Below are 20,610 nucleotides of genomic sequence, written 5' to 3'. Positions count from 1 at the left end.
ATATGCTACAAATGATGTAGCATCAGGTGGTTTGGCACACACCTTGCATCTGATTCAAACTGCAGCAAGTGTCAAGCAGGATAGAAGCAAATGTCACACTGAAGTCTTGGTTAATCTATTCCAGCTCAGCTTTAACCATCACTCTTCAGTAGTTAACTCATCAAATCATTAAAATAAAATGTTCATATATGAATAGCTTTTTGGATTGCTTTAGCAAAGGGAAGACAGAAAACACTTGAATTAATATATATATATGTATATATATAAGAGAGAGAGAAAGAGAGCCATTCAGACTGACAATATGAAATTCAGATACCAAAAATAAATCCTGGATGAATTCTGAAATAGAAAGCTTATATATATAATATACAATCTATTCTGAACGGTCTAAGTAGTATGTTTTGAGAAACAATAAGATTTAATGTACATTTATTGAGCTTGGTCATATTAATTTTAATAATTTATTTTTAAATTTGCAGTTGGTAATCAGTGGATAAATTACATATCATTCTGTGGTCTTAGAACACATGCAGAGCTCGAAGGAAACCTAGTCACTGAGCTTATCTATGTCCACAGCAAGTTGTTAATTGCTGATGATAACACTGTTATTATTGGTAAGTACAGTATATGGTCTATAATTGTATTCCTTGCCAGTTGACTTACCCCATGCAAAAATGTTTGCTGCTGTTCCTCCTAAGCGTCCTTTGCATTTGAAAGAGACAGTAACACCATAACTAAAACATTTATGAAGCCATCCTTTTCTCTTACATCCTTTCTAACCCATTTGTTGAAATTGTTATAGGTACAGAATAGGTGTATATATTCATGGGGTACATACAATGTTTTGATACAGTCATACAATTTATAACAATCACATCAGGGTAATTGCGGTACCCATCACTTCAAGCATTTATCATCTCTTTGTGGACTAAACTATTTTTATCTGTGAGGAATCAGAGGTACAGAGCAATTAAATGGACTTCGTGATAATTGCAGCATCCAGAGGCAGCTGTTTAACCCAGTAGTCCAATAACGTTCCAGATTTCACTAATTCTTTATTACTCCCTTATATTTTTTTGATTTTTAAAACTATTTTTGAGATGGAAGTCTCACTATGTTTCCCAGGCTGGTCTCAAATGATTCTTCTACCTCAGTCTCCCGTGTGCTGGGATTACAGGCCTGAGCCACCACACCCAGCTATCTCCTTATTTTTATTTACAATCCAAGTGCCCAGATTTCAGGAATTGGAGGGGGATAAATGGGGAGGGAAAGTGTGTCATAAGTGAGTACCTTGTGGTAATTTGTATGTGTTTATACCACATCCACCTAACCATTACCACAGATCTGAAGTTGTACAAAAGTCGAAATCAGAAGGATGGTAAAATATTGCTGCCTCTATGCATACCACTATTTTTCCTAACATGCATGTTTTGCATGTCATTGATTAGGATGTAGAGCAGTCCAACTTTGTTGATGTGTGTGGGTGAAGTGGGAATTGTGTACTAATGATAGGATGTAGCCCTGCACTAGGGTCTGCAGTCTTTTCTTGTCAAGGATACACAGGAGATTTTTCCAAAGGCCTCTTCCCACTGACAAATTCAGGAGTTACTCTCCCAAATAAATTGTACGTTCTACCCAAATTAGATTAGCTTGACCAGAGAGGTAGATGTTCAGCTTCATTCTTTTATACACACAGAAAGCTTCATTTGTCCATCATTGAATTATTTTGACTTATAATATTAATATTATATAAAATGAATATTGGAAGTCCAGGATGTCAGAGTATAAATAACCAACCAGATAAATGAGGTAACCAGTGTGGGGCATGTTATTTAGAGAGATGATGTGTCCTACTAATGGGAATTCTGCTCATCTGTTTCAAATAAAATGTAGTTTATCAGCTATAATAAGATACTTTCCTATTATTCAAGAAACTAAATGTCATGGAGTATTTTGAAAATTTTGGACAATAAATATGCTTTCTATTCTCCACTGAGAAAAGAAAACATATCTCATATCTGAGAGGAATAAGACTGTCTTATCTGGAACATGATTTGAATAGAAAAGAAACATAGTTCTGAGGCCAGAAACTATGTCAACCACAGTGTGGTGAGATACATACACACACCACACACACACACGCACACACACTTGTAATATTTGTATAGCATATTAAAATAATACTGTTCTTTTATCTCCTCGTCTATAGCCAGAAACTGTGTAAACCACAGTATGGTGAGATACACACACACACACACACACACGCACGCACATACACACTTTTAATATTTGTATAGCACATTTAAAAAATATTGTTTTTTTATTTCCTGGCCTATAGGGATAAAAGCTCTGTAGGAGTTTATTTATTCCCCCACTTGCCCTAATACACAAGATTTCATTTATTTCTCCTGAGCTACTCTGACTTGCTCTTCAAAAGCAAACCTCAGAATACTTTGGAATTAAATTTGACAATGACAGTAAGAAATAAAAACTATTGATGTTTGCTGAAATGGAAAAATAAACAAAGCCACATATTTCTTCACCAAGATTTCAGAAGCCTTGAAGTAAAAACTGACAGATGTAAATATTTTTTTGAAAGGTCATTTTGACTTTCAGCCTCGTTTACTTTACATGAAGTATAAATACAAATTAGTTTTCGGTAACAGAGCTAATAGTTAAATAAGTTTGTTGAGGTTTTTAATTGACTTATTTTCTGGAAAAGTCTCTAAACACTCAAAGACTCCAATTTATTTTGTTTGGCAATACTTGATCAATTTTGCACACAATTCTTATGCATTCTCTTGAAACTGAGGATGTGGCCCTGGGAATCTAAAGAAGTCTTACTTGCTGGTTCTTGGAGGCTGGATTCCTTTTTTCCTTCCCCGAGTGCCTTAGAGAATCAATTTCTCCCAAGGAAAAAATCCAGAGTTTCTTTTGTTCTTTTTATCTCGGTGGAAACAAGAATAAGCAGATTTATTGTTACTGTTCTAACACATTCACCCTATTTAAGTTCCTAACACAGAAAACAGTGTGTAAAATTCTCAGAGAGGAGTTTGAGAAGTTAGGTTGAGAATATTTTACAGGTGTTAAGCAAGTATTTAAACATTTAAAGGAGGTTTAAGTAATGTATGATTAACTTTTCTTCCATGGCAAACTTATGCCAGAATGATTGAATAGCTGACATATGAAAAATGACCGTTTATCTTCATTTTACTCCTCATGAGGAAATATTTGTTTTCTCACACTGAAGATCTCTTTTGTGCATAGCTTTAATTGCCTGTGGCCCTGGGTAACCCTGCTGGTCATGAAATCTGTGACCAAATCCAGTTTTCTTACCCATCTTAATTTTAGCCTTTAACCAGACACACATTTATTTGGTTTCCAAAACAAAGCCAGGCTCCCCTTCAAGTAGATTTTAAGCCTATCCTGATGACTAAGTGAAACGGTTGTTTTTAATGTTCACTAACCCACTGCAAAGCACAATAGAGAGATGCGAAATGTGAGTAAAACAGTGCCACTGCCCTCCCAGAGATCACTGGCTGGAGGAGAGGCAGCTACTCCTTCCATATGAGAGCAGAAACACTAGGATGGACGTTGCCAAACCGGAACAAGAAGGTTCAGGGGCAATCAACAAGTGTGGGTAGGAGGAGAAACTAAGTCGAGGTCATGAGTCTCAGGATTTAAAGAGCAGGCTTCACTGTGGCAGATGAGAGGCTGGAGTTGAAGGGCTGCCCCAGTAAAGAGGGGGATATTTCCTCATGTCTGCAAGCTACTTTTAAATGGATCAAAACAAAAATATGAATTAATGATGGATACAGGGATGGAGTGGTATACCAATGCCTGGTTCTTATTTCTAGAAATTATGATCTAGTTGGTCTGGTTTGCGGCCAGGCATTTGGGTTTTTTTGTTTTTGTTTTTGGCATCAGTATTTTTTAAAAAGCTTCCTTATTAGCCTTCCTATGTAATGCTCATGTGTGGTCAGAGCTGAGAACTTCTGACCTGGAGGCAAATGAAATACAAGTAGGCAGAAAAGGCAGAGTAGCCCAGTGTGCTCAATAGAAGAACCAGTTTTCCTTTAAAACAAACTAAAACAGGGTAGAGTTGGTGCGTTCGTTTCCCATTACTGCTGTAACAAATGACCACAAACTTAGTAGCTTAAAACAACACAAATTTATTATCTGACACTTCAGTAGGTTAGAAATTCAGCGTGAGTCCCACAGGACTCAAATCAGAGTGTGAGCAGGGCTGTTGCATTCTTTTAGAGGCCATTAGGGAGAGTCCATTTCCTTGCTTCTAGAGGCTGCCTGCATTCCCTGGCTCACAGCCCCTTCTTCCACCTTTAAAGTCAGCAACATTCTATCTCTGAAAATCCCCGAAAGTCTCAACCCATTCTTCTGTAATCATAACTCAGTCTGACTCCCTTTCACTTTTACAGATCTTGTGATTGTATTGGGTCCACCTGCATAATCCAGGCTACTCACTCTATTTTTAAAGTCAGCTGATTAGCAACCCTAATTCCATATACGGCCTTAGTTCCCCTTTGCCATTGAACATATATTCACAGTTTTTGGAGATTTGAACATGGACGTTTTGGAGAGCTGCTATTCTGCATACCACACAAGGATTCACAATTTCTAAGTGAGACATACAAAATAAGCACAAACCACAAAGGAAAGGAAGGATAAATCCAACTGCATTAAAATTCAGAAATTTCTTCATTAAAAGGTACTGTAAAGAGAATAAAAAGATAAACCACAAACTGAAATAAGATATTTGCAACCTATTTAATATACAGAACACATAAAGAACTCCTATCAATCAATAAGAAAAAACAAATGTCCAAAGAAAAATGGGCAAAGAAATTGTATAGGAACTTCACCAAAAAGAACATACCCAAGCCTCATAAGCATATGAAAAAATGTTCCTTCTCATTAACATGAGACAAATAAGAGTTTTTAAAAATACCAGACTGGCAAACATTTAAAAGTTGGGCAATCTAAGTATTGGCATGGCTGTGGAGCAATACAGACTCCCCTCCACTGCTGTTGGGCGTGTAAGTTGGAAAATGTTCTGGTGTTACCTAGTAAAGTCACACACCCTGTAGCTTAGCAACCCACGCCTACATACAGAGCCTAGGAAACTCACACATGTCTATACCAAGAAACAAATACACAACTACGTAGAGCAGAATTGTGCATCACAGCAAAACTCTGGAAGCAACTCAAACATCCATCAATAGCAGAATAAATAAAGAAATCCCTAGTGTGTTCATTCAAGGAAAAGAAATGCATTACAATTATGTACAGATAAATCTCAAAGACATAAGACTGAATGAAAGAAGCAAATCTCAAAGGACTATCTGCTATATGATTCCACTTATGTAAATTAAAAACAAGTCAGAAGTAAACTCTTTTTTTGTTGTTTAGGAAAACATTCAGAGCATGATGAACACAAAGTTAAACATCAAGTCTTCCTCTTGGGGAGGGAAGGATATGCATAGGAAGGTGCACAAAGCCTTCTAGAATGTGGTAATATTGTTTTTGGCCTGGGTAATAAATTCAGTGATGACTATTTTATTATTGCTAAGTTTTACACACATGTTTTCATATAGCCTTTTGTATTTTGCCATATTTCACAATTTTTAGAATGTTTTCTAATAGCAGACTCAGAATAGGTCATATAAACAACTAGGATGTTTATAGAGTAAAAGATCACAATTCCCCTTATTTTCTTCACTCTCTTCACTGAAAAGCACCTACTATTGTTAACAGTTCAGTGTGTATCTTTCTAGATCTCTTGTTCTTTCTTCTTCCTCATATGTTATATAAAAATAGGGTAATACTATATCTGTTGTTCTGAATTTGATTTTCAGAATACAGGAATGAATGGAGGGAGCATTTACATCCATCATATCTTATTATATCTAATTTATTCATTCATCTAAAATTTTCTCATTTCTGTCTTCACATGCCTATTAAATAGTAGCCAACACACTTATTTAATGTGATGGAGAGTCAGTTATCTGGGTAACTCCATGTTGGCCCTTAAAATATAAGAACCACACCCTCTGTCTAATAATTCCAGCTCAGAACGCTGGGAATGTATTCCTCACCTCGGGAGTGTCGGGGCCCACCGTGGTGGGAGAGGAATGGGGGTGCGTGGGAGAGTGTGTGTGTGGAGGGGGCTCTCCAGGCTGGCTTACATCCTGGGTTCTCCTGACCCTGAACAAAACAGTGATGTCAGTTCAATCCAGCAGCCCCTGCCTGACAGCGGCCTCTGCTGGCTCCAGGGGCACAGTAAAAGTCCTAAAGTAGCACTATGGGAACCTCAGTCTTTGAGCTCCTACAGTTCACACATGGGGTGATTAAGCCAGAGAGGAGGCTTCTTTAAACAAATGCTACATTTCATCAAATGGTCAGTTCCTATGGCAGCGTTCTCCGGTGCAGATGTTATAGAGTTAACAAGGATCTGATAATAATGCCAGTAATAATTAACATTTGTAGAGCAGCTTGTAAATCATTAAGTGCTTTCACATGGTCTTACTTAATTCCCACAACATCCCTACAAGGTCTATATTATTATCTCAATTTATGAAAGATTATATTAAAGCTGAGAAAGATTAAGTGAATTGCCCAAATTAATGTTGGGCCAACTGTCAAGCTCAAAGATATAGCTACAAATTTTATAGCATAACCACGATGTAAGTATATGTATAAAGGATGATTTGTTGCTAACAAAGTGTTTCAAAGGTTCCAACTTTTCAGCAGCACTCCAGTAGCATTCTCACATTTCTGTAGGGTGCTCAATCCTTTATCTGTTACCCAGGGCCACCATGGGGCAGCACTCACATCCATAGTCATCATAGATTTATATATTAACTACATGACAATATTCTGGCAAAAGGCAGTAAAGTCTCTTCAGGAAAGGGCAGCTTTTCTCATTCATCTCACCATTTGAGCTCTGGCAGGGCTGCTGTCACCTTACAGCCCTGGCTTCTCCAGTCAGAGGGCCGCCAGGATGCCTCTTCGACCTGAGCCTTCTGCTCCACGTCTGAAGAAGCAGTGGAGTTGTTGCAGCTAGAGCAAGAGGAACAAGAAGAGTCAGTCAGACCCTTTCTGTAGTTTGCAGGATACCTCAAGGATTCAAATGCGTGAATCTGCAGAGATTAATGCAAAAAAACGTGATGAGGTTCCTGAATACACAGCAGAGGACTGCAGAAAGCACAGGTTGAACTAATAGCAAAATATTTGCCTTTCACTTGTGAAAGTCAACATTCTCAGCTCATTTGGATTTAAAAATAAAATGGATTCCTTGAATGAACAAGGTATTGAGCTAATAAAGAGAATTAATAATTTAAAAATAGAATGGAGGAAAGTTGATACAGAAGCTATTGGCATGCTACACAAGTGAGGGAGGCAAGAAAGCAGAAAGCCCAAAGCCACAAATGACAATCTGTATTTGAGATTATACTCTATTAATTAGGAAGGTACTCTTGAATTTTGACATTCACAGTTATGTGACTATGGGTTAAAGCCTACAGAGAGCCTGATTCTTAACTCCAAAAGCAAAGCCATCTTTCCTACTGATGGAACTGGTAGGCATGCCTTTTTTCAAGTGCTTGATGATTGTATCAGTTAGAATCTTTTGTGCCACAAGGTAGAAAACTCAACTAGAAGTGTGTGAAACAATAAGGAACAATGTGGAAAATATATTATTTCACATGACAGAAGGTAAGAATATTCAAAGGTTAGCTAATTCAATGACTTAAAGACCCAGAATCTTTCTTCTTTTTTAATTTTTATTTTTATGTTTTGTTTAGAGATGAAGTCTTGCCCTTTTGCCCAGGCTGAAGTGCAGTGGTGCAGTTACAGCCCACTGCAGCCTTGAATTCCTAGGCTCAAGCAATCCTCCTGCCTCAGCATTCCGAGCAGCTGGGACTACAGGCATGCGTCACCACACTCAGCTAATTTTTAAAAACTTTTTGTAGAGACCACGTCTAGCTATGTTGTCCAGGCTGGTCTCAAACTCCTGGCTTTAAGCGATCCTCCTGCCTTGTCCTCTCAAAGCGCTGGGATTACAGACATGAGCCACCATGCGTGGCTCTTTTTTCTACTTAGCATTTTTTTTTAAGCTTTTTTGTTTGTTCTCTAGTGGTTGTAAAATGGCTGCAGCAGCTCCTGGAATCATGTCTTCTTCCAACCATTCAAGCCAAAATATCCAAAGGATGGAAGAGACAGAATCCATTTTTTGTGTGTTTATACAAAGGGGAAACTCTTTCTCAGAAGCTTTCCTTCATGTCACATTGGCTAGCACCATGTCAAGAGCCCATTTCTAAACCAGTCACTAATAAAAATAATGAAATTACCATGGCTGGCTTAGATTGATTAAGATTCACCACTGGGTTAGGGAGGGCCCCACCTCCTTAAAAGCACATCTTCCCTCGATAACCTGGACAAAATTACGGTTTTGTTAGCAATGACGAATGGAATGGGGAGGGCAACCAACAGTGTCTGCCCCAACAGGAAGGTCGTTCAGCTTCACTGTTTCTCCTTACAGGCTCTGCCAACATAAATGACCGCAGCATGCTGGGAAAGCGTGACAGTGAAATGGCTGTCATTGTGCAAGATACAGAGACTGTTCCTTCATTAATGGATGGAGAAGAGTACCAGGCTGGCCGGTTTGCCCAAGGACTTCGGCTACAGTGCTTTAGGTTAGTCCGCCAAAGTGTGTCTCTCTGATGCATTTCCACTGCAGCAGTCACTGGGACCCAGCCCTGAACTCTGGCCCTGAGCACACGGGTCATCCTTGTTTCTTCTTCGTCTAAAACAGTGTGTCCCAGAATATAGGATATGTATCACCAGTAGTACGCGAAATGACTTTAGGTGGTACGTGAATATTTTTTATTTTAATAGCTTTTTATTACTATCACGTGCAGTAGAAAAACTGCAGTGGTGCAGTTACAGCTCATTGCATCCTTGAATTCCTAGGCTCAAGCAATCCTCGTGCCTCAGCATTCCAAGTAGCTGGGACTACAGGCCCGCATCACCACATCCAGCTAATTTTTAAAAATTTTTTGTAGATACCGTGTCTCGCTGTGCTGCCCAGGCTGGTCTCAAACTCCTGGCTTTAAGCGATCCTCCTGCCTTGGCCTCTCAAAGCACTGGGATTACAGACATGAGCCAATTAAATACTAGTCCTTAACTGATTTAGGACTAGACCAGGTCAAACCCTCCAGCCTCCATTTAAGTTTTTAAAATCAAATTAATTCCAGTAATACAAGGATATAATAAAAATTATTGAAGGGGTATGCCAGTGACTGCTGGTGTAAAATTTAAGTGTGGGAACTTCTGTTTTTAGGTCTAAAATGACTCCAGGTGTCGAAGATCCCTGATCTTTGGCAAGAAGATGCAAATTTTAAACTAATCTGTGGTGAAGCAGAGAGAATACTGGGCTAGGAAGCTGGACTCGTTTAGGCTGTGTGATCCTAAATAAGTCCATTCAATAAAGTGTTATTTAGAACTTTCTAGGGCTGTGCTGTAACTGCGTCCCCTGTTGTCTCTTCTCAACAGAGTGGTCCCTCTAGAACCTTCTAGATCATGTTGCTTCTCTGCTCACTACTGTCCAGTGGCTTCTTATCTCACAAGAAACAAGTAATATAATCTCGTCTCCTTTCACTGTTTCCCTTGCTCCCTGCAGACACTCATTTCCCCACTGGCCGTGGAACACCCTGACTGCTCTCCCAGCTCTAGGCCTTTGTAGGAAGTCCACAGTTTTATGATTCTAGAACTATATTTGCCATGATGCAATTTCGGTGCGGCCTCTGTAGTGGGATGCAGCAGGTGGCCCCGATATAGTTTAGGTCAGTGCTTTATGCTCTTTCGGGAAGGGCACTGCACCGCAGCCTGTTGTTTTCTTTGTGTTAATGGTCCCTTTTGGAAACTGGCTCACTTGCAGATGGGCACTTAGTGAGCACTTAACTCCCTGCAAAGGCAGAGGCCACTTCCCTCATTCCTACCAGAAGACTTTGGCTTCCAAGACCAACATAAGCCTCAGTTGTAGAGACATTCTCCTCTCTCTAAGTAGCTCAAAAAATCCATCCCTCAAATCTGTTTGTCAATACCTTCTAAGAACTTTTATTGCTGTATTTATTGCCTTTGTTACTACTTGTTTTGCCAGTAAGAATATTTTCAAACCATTGATAATTCAATTAGCTTCTAATCGTTATTTGTTTTGTTTAGCAGAGGAGAATTTAAAAATTGGTACTCTGCTAATTAACCCATTGATTGCCTACTGCGGCATATGTAAAAGACAAATACTTCTTTTTGTAAACTGAAATGTATGTTATATCTTTTCAGTTCCATGAGAACTTAAGAATTCTCTTTAAAGTCATGAGTTTCTTTATAACTTTTTAAATGTATAATAATTATAGAAGGTAGAGGTTTTTGATTACAGCACATTTTTATGTACAAATTTGGCAAATACAGAAAACCAGTAAGAAAATTAAATTCATCTGTAATACTATCACCTTGTGATAACAGTTTTAACATTTGATATATGTCATTCCACTTTTTTCTATACATAGCTATTAATATACCGTATTCCTTTTTTAAAACAAAATTCGAATTTTGCAAGCCTACATGTTTTTTATTATTTAAACAATGTTACACACATTGTCTGTGTCATCGAGTATTCTTCTATAATACGTTAATGGCTGCATTATGTTTTATTGTATGTGTATGCCATAATTCCTTTAACGAATCCCTCATTGTTTGGCAGATACTTTTGCTGATATAAAAAAATGGGTATGTTTGTAGATACCTTCTTGTTGACCTTCTTAATTGTCTCCTTTGATCTCTTCTTATTATATGACTAGCAATATTTTAGAGGGCTTATTCCTTCTATCTTGACTGAATTTATTTAATCTTCACCAATTTGTTAGATTTCACATGGAATTTCACTGTTTTAATTCACATTTTTAGAGTTAAAAATGTGTTTATTAGCCATGTATAATTTTTTTTCATAGATTGCCTAGCTTATTTGTGTCCTTTGCCCATTATGCTGGAAGGTTTACCTTTCTTTTTTTATTATTTTTATACGATTAAGGAGTACAGGTGCAGTTTTGTTACATGGATATATTGTGTAGGGGTGAAGTCTGGGCTTTTAGTGTAACTATCACCCAAATAGTGTACATTGTACCCATTAGGTGGTTTCTCATCCTTCACTCCACCTCCTACCCTCCTACCTTTCGGAGTCTCCAAAGCCAGTTATTCCACTCTGTACATCCACGTGTATGTACTGTTTATAAGTGAGAACACGCAGTATTTGACTTTCTGTCATTACATTTAGGATAATGGCTTCCAACTCCATGCATGTTGCTACAAAATACATGATTTCATTCTTATTTATGGCTGAGTAGTCTTCTGTGGTGTGTGTGTGTGTGGTGTGTTTATCGAATTGTCTGCTCAAGGACGCTTAGGTTGATTCCAACACTGTGCTATTGTGAATAGTGCTGTGATAAACATACAAGTACAGGTGTCATTTTTATGACACCTTGGGTAGGAACCCAGCTGTGGGATTGCTGTATTGAATGATAGTTCTATATTTAGCTCTTTGAGAAATCTCCATACTGTCTCCCATAGAGGTTATACTAATTTATATTATCACCAACACTGTGTATGTGTTCCCTTTTCTCCACATCCTCACCAACATCTGTTGTTTTTTAACTTTTTAATAATAGTCATTCTGATAGGTGTGAAATGGTATCTTGTTGTGGTTTTAATTTGTACTTATCTGATAATTAATGATGTTCAGCATTTTTTTATGTTTGTTGGCTGCTTTTATGTCTTCTTTTCAAAAATGTCTTTTCATTGTCTTTCCCCACTTTTTAATGGGGTTGTTGTTTAACTTTCTTTTAATGATTTATAAGTATTTTAAATATGTGTAGGATGCTTATTCCTTTGTCATATGTGTTGCAAATTTGGTTTGCCTGTTGACTTTTAGTCATCTTTGGAGTATTTGGGGGAAATTTTTCAATTCTTATTAATCAAATCAATCTGTTTTTTTCTTTTTTTTTTTCCCACCTGCCTTTTTCTATATGCTTAGAATAGCTTCGTCAGCCTAAGATTAAACATTTACTTTATCTTCTCTTGGTGCTTGTTTGATTTTACTTTTTACAATGAACATCTGCAGTGTATTTTAGTGTAAGAAGTGAGGTTGGGTCCTGACTTTTTTTCTCAATTAACTAGCTGATCTGGAACCTTATGATACACAGTAGGACTCTTTGCCTCTCTTATCCGCAGACCACCTTTAAGATACACTGAATCGCTATCTATTCCAGCTTCTCGCTAGTCTCTCTGTTATGCCATATAGAAAGTCTGTTTACTTGCATGCCAGTGTGATACCATAATTATTGTGGCTGTGCATTTTAAGACCACTTTTTGCCATACCACTTCTTCAAATTAGTATTCTTTTTCAAAATAATCTTGGTTATTCATAAATGTTAATTCTTCCACATGGACTTTAGAATTGTTTACTCAAGTTCTCTCAAATTCTTATTAGTTTTATAAAATTGGAATTATAGCAGATTTATAGATGAATAAAAAGAATTGACACCTTTATAATATTGAGTCATCTTGTTGAAGAACAAGGTATGGGCTTCAATTTATATGAATATTGTATTGTTCTTCAATAAAGCTTTGGGTTTTTATTATTGGTGGGGAGGAAGATTATTCTACAGTAAATAAATTCATTTTTTTAATGCTGATCCTATACTTGTGCTAACTTTGTTTCTAGGTGCTTTCTTTTTCTTTGCATTTTTCAAATTGTGTTAAAGAGGCAGTTGTTCTTAAACAATTATTTTCACTTTGCCCCAATGGCAAACACAGATAATGTGTTTAAAAGTACCACAAAAACATTGTGTCAATTTTAGCCTCTTTTTATTAGGAAACATTCCCAAAGATAAATATTGTGGCCTAGACTACAACCATTTTTTTTTTCACTTAAAAAAATGCAGTTTCACTCCATTTTCCATCTGGCCTATTTTAAAATAGAAATAGAGAGACATATTTCAATGTGAAATCAATTCGAAATAGAGACAGAATCAAACATGCACTAAATTTCACAGCTATAAGCTGAACAGTTCAAGTCCTAGAAAATTATCCAAACTTTGCAGATATAACCATCACTCAAGAGAAACCATTGTCCACACAATTAGGACTCAGAATCATTTAAAGTGATAGATATGAGGAACGGAAAGAACAGAAATAATTTTTTGTGGTTTTCCTACTGTCCCACTTTTTTTGATGAATAAGCAAATATTAAATAATTTTCATTAAATACATCAACATAAAATTAAACTAGTTTTCTCTCAAACTTTAGTCCTCAAAAGAACACCCAGAGTACTTCATATTATTTTCTCTGCATTTAAAATAAATTTCTTCTAGTTAAAATACTGACAGGCAAAATAATACATTGCCTATTTTAGACTTATTTAAATACTTTTTCTACAAACAAGCCCTTACCTGATAGTTTGGTGGACACACTGGCTTCTCTCTCGCTCTAATTTAAAAGCAGAGTCACAGAAAAACTCTTTCTGCTCAATTTTCAGCTTCTTAAATCTGGCCCAAATCAAAGGTATAATAATTGACTTACTGTCATCATTTGTACTGTCATTCACATTTGATGCAGTAAAATTTTGCTTTGGGTCTCAATTAGCAGTCAATGTCTATGTGCAAACATCTCTTAAATATTTTTTTTTAAAGTTATTCTCATGTAGTCTGAAGGAGGCATTATTTGAAGTGGAAACAGAACGTTGAGGTTATAAAAGTCAAGAATCCTAGAAAGCCTATGGTGCCAGATCCATTTGAAAAGAAATTTTTATATAGTGGAAAAAGTGCAGACTAAAACTGAGTGTCGTTTAATATCCACAGAATTGAACTTTTTCAGGAGGTGATAATGTTGGAGAAAACTGGGAAAATATGCATACTTAACAGTGTATGTTTTGGTACAGCCTTTCTTGCAGTAATTTGCATGTTCTCTGACCCAGGAATTCTAATTCTAAAATTTCTTCTAATAATCACAGAAATGTACAAAATCACATGTGATGAATAAACTATGTTCATTGTAACACTGTTTATAATAATGAAAAATTGGAAATTACCCAAAAGTCCGTAATGAAATAATTGGTTCAGTAAATTTCACATGATAGGAAACTCTGCAGCCATTAAAATGATGATGCAAATCTACATTTATTTAAATACAAAGAGGGTAACAATATAATGATGTCCAGTTGTTAACGCCGGTGGTCAACTCTTATCTGAATTGGACAGTTCTCCTTGACATACTTCCTTGTGTGGTTTCAGGATTCCACATCCTCTGGCTTTTCTCCAGCCTTGCTGGTTCCTCCTCCTCTCCCTTACTGTTGATGTACACCCAGTCCTCTTCTCTGTCTATACTCACTTATTTGGTGAACTCAAAAAAACATACAGCCTATGAGCATGTGCATGAGGACAATTCTCAGATTTACATCTCTAAACAAGCCTTCTCTCCCCAACCCCAGTTCCATTTATCTACTGCCTACTCAGCACTGCCACTTGCATCTTTAATAGATGTCTCAACAGGCTCAAAATCAAATTCCTGATCTCCCACAAACCAGCTCTACCCACAGAATTCCCTATCTCAGCTAAAGGCGACTACAGCAGTACATTATTATAGTTGCTCAAGACAAAAACCTTGCAGTCATCTTTGATGCCTCACTTTTTGACACACCCTACATTCACTCTATCAGTAAAACCTGTTGGCTCTATCTTCATCTCCACTGCCACCCAGGCCCAAGCCACCATCGTATCTCACCTGGATTATGGGAGTAGCTCCTAAATGGGCTCCCTGTTTCAACCCTTGCCCCCCAGAGTGTGTTCTCAATACAGCAGCCATGTTTTAATATGTAAGTCAGATTCTGTCACTCCTCTGCACTGATGTCTACACCCTCCATTTCACCTAATATAAAAGCCAAAGCCCTTACAAGGCCAATTTTTCTATTGCTCTTTCCAGATAGCACAGGTCTTCTTGGTATTATTTCAGCCTATTAAGTATGTGGGAAAAGGGCTTTGCCCTCAGTTTGAGTTCTAACTCCATTACTAGTGTGCCTCAAGACTTGAGTTCCCTATCTACAGAATGAGAATCATCTGTCCCATCTACCACACAGGATTAAGGTAGAAGTGCTTTTTAATCCTAAAGCCTTCTCTAAGTACAAGGATTATTATAATTTTCAAATATCACTTCTAAAACTTGTTTTTTTAGAATTTTTTGTTATGTCTAGTCCCCTGTATATGTATGGTCAATTCAGACAATAGTTTCTTTTATGTCAGGCACTCTGAGGATATGAGAGTAGCTAAGTCATGGTCTCTCAAATAATTTGCATATATATATATTTGCATATGTAGAGATAGGTATAATAGACATATATCCTGCAACAAACTGCTTTATCTCAGTTACTCAATGTGGAGGTCACTTGTATTTCAGGGTGGTGCTTGGCTATCTTGATGACCCAGGTGAGGACATTCAGGATCCAGTGAGTGACAAATTCTTCAAGGAGGTGTGGGTTTCAACTGCGGCTCGAAATGCTACAATTTATGACAAGGTGAAGTTCACGTATTCCGCCCCCCCTTTCTTTTCACTGAATCTCATCACAAAAAGCATATTGTTATTTCTGCATATTATTGGTACAGGGTATTCTTAATAAACATAAAAAAACTAATACATTTCCAGGTTGTAATAAAATACCTCTTTGTGGACCCTGAAAAACAAAAGGCAAAAAGCATCATGGATTTTGGTTTAGAAGAGGCTTTAGCAGCATTCCAGTCTCTCCTGTGATGCAGGAATCCCATCAGCAGCATCCTTAGCACCTGGTTACCCAGGCTTTGTACATGTCTAGTGACAAAAAGAGGGGCAGATGGCATAAAAAAACAAGCCACAGCTGAGTCCAGCCTAGCTCACCCAGTTGCTGGTGTTATAACCTTGTGTATAGTGACTTAACTTTCTGAGTCTCTTTTTCCCCTCCTATAAATTGGGAGGAATATTCACAAGGGTAGTTATGAGGACAAAGAGTAGTCTAGTGAATGTTTTTAGCACATAGTGTATAGTAAACAGTATTCATCCATATGATGAAGCTTGTTAATAACAAGACCTGTCATTTGTTGGACAGCTCTAGTTTTAGAAAGGTGTTTTAAAACCAGCTCCATTTGATGCATACCAAATGCATTGCCTGTGAAGTCTATCCTTTGGCTATTATAAAGAATGTAAAAGAGTTAAGAGTTGTGTAACAGTGGAACAGGTTACTTCAAAAAGTAGCTAGTTGCCCATCAGGGAAAAATATTCAAGCTGTGTTCTAGCCCAGACTAGTTGACCATCTGTGAGAAGTTGGATAAGTCTGTGTTCTTCTTCATGACTTCCAGGTACAGATGTGAACCTCTTTAAAAAAAAAAATTAGGAAAAATAGGCAATTTTCTCTTAGACCCCCTTCCAGCAGAGAGACTTATTATTCTTAATGAAACATGTCTACTATCTGTATAACCTTGTTTCTTTTCTTTCTTTCCTTTTTTTTTTTTAATTGACATGGAGTCTCGCTCTGTTGCCCAGGCTGGAGTGCAGTGGCATGACCTCGGCTCACTGCAATCTCTGCCTCCTGGGTTCAAGTGATTCTCCTGCCTCAGCCTCCCGAGTAGCTGGGCCTGCAGGTGCCCACCACCACACCCAGCTAATTTTTGTATTATTATATAGGCTGGTCTTGAACTCCTGGCCTCAAGTGATCCACCTGCCTTGTCCTCTCAAAGTGCTAGGATTACAGGCATGACCCATTGCACCTGGCCCCTGTATAACCTTATTTCATCCTGAGGACCGAAGGCCATGGTCAAATAGGTCATGTGCATAGAGTCATTAAAATGTAATTTTACAAATGCAGTGCACAGCCTTATTTGGGTCCTGGATTTGGGGGAAAACATCTATAAAAGACATTTTGGGGATAACAGGATAAATCTGAATATGAAGCATAACTTAAATGACATTATATAATCAATTTTCTTAGGTGTGAGAATAGTATTGTGATTATATAGGCACATGTCCTTATTCTTAAGAAATACATGCAGAAGTATTCAGGGGTGAAGTGTTATGATATCCAAAACTCATTTTCAACCGGCAAAGTAAGTGTTACATATTAACAATTAATAATGCTATGTAAAGGTACAGATATGAACCTCTTTCAAGAAAAGTTAGGGAAAATATAATATGCAATATTCCTCTCAGACCAGAAGCTCCACTGAAATTCAGGGATGATTATTATCCAAAAAAAAATTAACCTTAATGTGGGGTAACATTAGTGTAATTTCTTGCCACTAGCCATGATTTTTTAAATGAAAGCAGATTTATTTACTTGTAGCACATAAGATAACCAACTCTTAAATCAGGTCTGTGCTGTAACATAAGACTAATAATATGTTTCATACAACAGAGGTCTTCTCTGTTGGAATAATTACTTTCCATAAAGGGCATGTGCTCGCTTTTAAACTTCTCACTCATTTTTCTATTTATGTTCTAATCAGGTGTTCCGGTGCCTTCCCAATGATGAAGTACACAATTTAATTCAGCTGAGAGACTTTATAAACAAGCCCATATTAGCTAAGGAAGATCCCATTCGAGCTGAGGAGGAACTGAAGAAGATCCGTGGATTTTTGGTGCAATTCCCCTTTTATTTCTTGTCTGAAGAAAGCCTACTGCCTTCTGTTGGAACCAAAGAGGCCATAGTGCCCATGGAGGTTTGGACTTAAGAGATATTCATTGGCAACTCAAGGACTTCCACCCTGAAGACCACACTGCACACAGTGACTTCCTGGAGATGTCATAGCCAAAGCCAGGCCCGATGCATTCTCGTATCCAACCCAAGGACCTTTTGGAATGACTGAGGAGGGCTGCAGCCATACTGATGTAAGGACTCTGAACATCAGCAAGGCTTTATAATTCCTTCTGCCTAACCTTGTAAAAAGGGGGCTGCATTCTTGTTGGTAGCATGTACTGTGTGGAGTAATACACATATTCAAATTCCGTATACCAAAATCCATTTCCTTTGTAACAAGAATTTACCTATAACTGTGATCTAGGTTGCCAAAAGTTGTCTGAATCTCCTTATTCTTCTCTGATCTTCATTTATGCAGCCAATGTCTATCTGGACCTGCCCTCATCTTGCAGTTCATACAGGCACTGTTTGAGAAATTGTTTATTATTAGGTGTTGTAATGCTGCTTCAAGATTCTTCATGGTTACATGGGATGCCCCTGCTCATCTGGTCCTGAAGTAGTAACATTCACCCAAATGAGGATGTAGTCATTATTCCTTTTCAGTCACTGTATGAACAAGGCCTACACAGTAGACTGTGTAGGTAAATTCCAATATTGAGACAGAGATTTATTTCATTTTGCTCCCAAAGGCACTGACAACATGAGTCCTTGTGATTAGCCCCACCTGATCAAATGTAAAAACATGCATGGGATATTTGATTACATAACAACCAGCTAAAACTGAGAGCACACAGCCTTCAGAAACCCCCAAGGTGTCAAGGGGGATCAGATCCAGATAAGAGAAGATGATTCCTTCCAGTCCTGTAAAATTTCCTGTCATCCTTAGCTGCTGGGTTGATTGAAATTTGATCTGTACATTTCAAAATCAAACCAGTGAATACAGTTTGTCTTTCAAGAGAATCAGAGGCATCGTAACTCCTACCAAGTTAGTAAGTATGAGTCTAACCTTGTTTGACATTCAGCTCTTCTGCTACATTATCTTCTTTGAGAAAAATTAATTGATTATAAAATATGTGCTAGTTCACTTACATTATTAAATATGTATTATTAAATATGTATTAACGCCTCTCACCAGGGCTTTCAGTAAAGTTACAATGCCCTAGTTTGTGAATTAGTCTGGAAACGTGTTTTTCCTTTTCTGATGTTAGAGTACCCTTTGATAAACTAAATTTTACTAAGCAGAACAACTCTGACAGTCTAAAGAGCTAATGTGGGTTCCCAAAAGGCCTGTACCTGTAAAACAAAATGCAGGTGTAATGATTATACATGTCTATGGATTACCTGGACAGACTCTCATTTGGGTTGTTCTTCAAAGAAGCAAGCAGCCAATCCCTGTTTTCATAAAGCTAATACTTCAGTTGGAAAAATTAAACAGGAACACAAAGTCAGGGATAGGGGTTAGCAGAAGAGAGAAACAGCGTCACATCAAGGGCAGGATCTCATAGCTAGGGAACATTTCACAAATAAGGTGAGATTTTGTAACCAATAATAAAAATGAATGTTTTTTATAAGTAAATAACTTATTTTTCATATGGCTAAAGATGGTAAAATGACTTCATTCTATAGCCATTGTAAATAAGAATTTGCTATTGATGAAAGAAGTTCGGATTGGCATTTGAAGTATTGAGTGTATGAGATCTCTAAGGATTTCTTAGATTTTATATTTAAATATTTTTTAAACCTTAGAGGAGTCAACAAACGGGCTCTTGATTTTCAGCACCCTACTCTCATGAAAAAAGCCTGAAAGGACCCTTTCCCTTATAAGTAATTTAATCCAATTTCTCCCCATTTTATAGATGAGGAAACTGAGGCTCACATCAGATGAGGACTCACTTAAATCCACTCAATATGTAGATGGTAGAGCTGGGACTAGCAACATTGCTGCAGCCTATTGTTGGCCTCTCTCTTCACTTTATCATTGCCCAAGAATGAGGATATGCAGTAAACAGAATTCAGGCAAGATACCTCTAAGCTGTTTTTGAACCCTCTGATATTTTGTATTTATGTGTTTGTCTGTCTCCCCCTACTAGAATGTAAGCTCCATGGGGCAGGGACTTCAGTGTATTTTGTTCATAGTGTATCCCCAGAGCCTGGACCAGTGCTTGGCACATAGGAGATGTCAATAAATGCTTGTAGAATTAATAAACAAGGTGAAGGAGAGAGCTAATGAAATGAAAATCTTAGTCTCATCTAAGAAGTCTTACTACTGCTTTCTATGGCAAGTTCCTTTTCTATTGCATCTTCCCAAAGGCAAGATGCTCATCTGCAAAGAGGTGATAAGATTTACTTGGAGGGATTTTATGGAAAATTCAGTGCAATAATTGCTTTTTTTTTTTTTTCGCAGTAGCAGTTTACATAGTACAGCATTCTGCAAAAATTGCATGAAATGTGGACACAAGATGTACTGTATGACTTAATTACCTGTCATTCTCTGACACCATTACTACCTACTAGAAGTTCAAATAATTTATCTTTAACATTGCAATATCTGATAAACCTTTTAAAATGTAAATAATTCAAAGCCTTAAAAATCTATCATGAATCTGCGCAACATTTCAAAGTGACTATTTTGAAATGCCTATAAATGCTATATACCTGACATCCTGCTAATTTCTGTAATAATTTTTGTTTTCAAGAGGGAAAAATTCTGCTATTACAAAAAATGAATGATGGAAAGTGGCCATGGTCTATTAAAGCTATTCAGATTGGCCACGTTCAGTCATCAGAGGATAGCCTTAGCATAGCAAGTCTGGTGCAGGCGTTT

General features: G+C 37.5%; 1 protein-coding gene across 2 annotated transcripts in view; it reads left to right on the top strand.

Annotated features, from left to right (window-relative positions):
• PLD1 (phospholipase D1) overlaps nt 1-20,036 on the top strand; it is a 212,311-nt gene extending 192,275 nt beyond the window's left edge. For both annotated transcript variants that reach the window (XM_003256461.4, XM_012510814.2), the window contains exons 24-27: nt 480-614; nt 8,558-8,711; nt 15,521-15,638; nt 17,596-20,036. In XM_003256461.4, coding sequence (XP_003256509.1) covers nt 480-614; nt 8,558-8,711; nt 15,521-15,638; nt 17,596-17,820 — 632 coding nt within the window. In that variant the 3' untranslated portion in view covers nt 17,821-20,036. The remainder of the gene's footprint in view (nt 1-479; nt 615-8,557; nt 8,712-15,520; nt 15,639-17,595) is intronic.
• The last annotated feature ends 574 nt before the right edge of the window (nt 20,037-20,610 follow it).

This window comes from Nomascus leucogenys, chromosome 11 (genome assembly GCF_006542625.1).
Source record: "Nomascus leucogenys isolate Asia chromosome 11, Asia_NLE_v1, whole genome shotgun sequence".
In the NCBI taxonomy this organism is placed as follows: domain Eukaryota; kingdom Metazoa; phylum Chordata; class Mammalia; order Primates; family Hylobatidae; genus Nomascus; species Nomascus leucogenys.
Note: the sequence above shows the minus strand (reverse complement) of the source record. Positions and strands in the feature narration are given on the sequence as shown.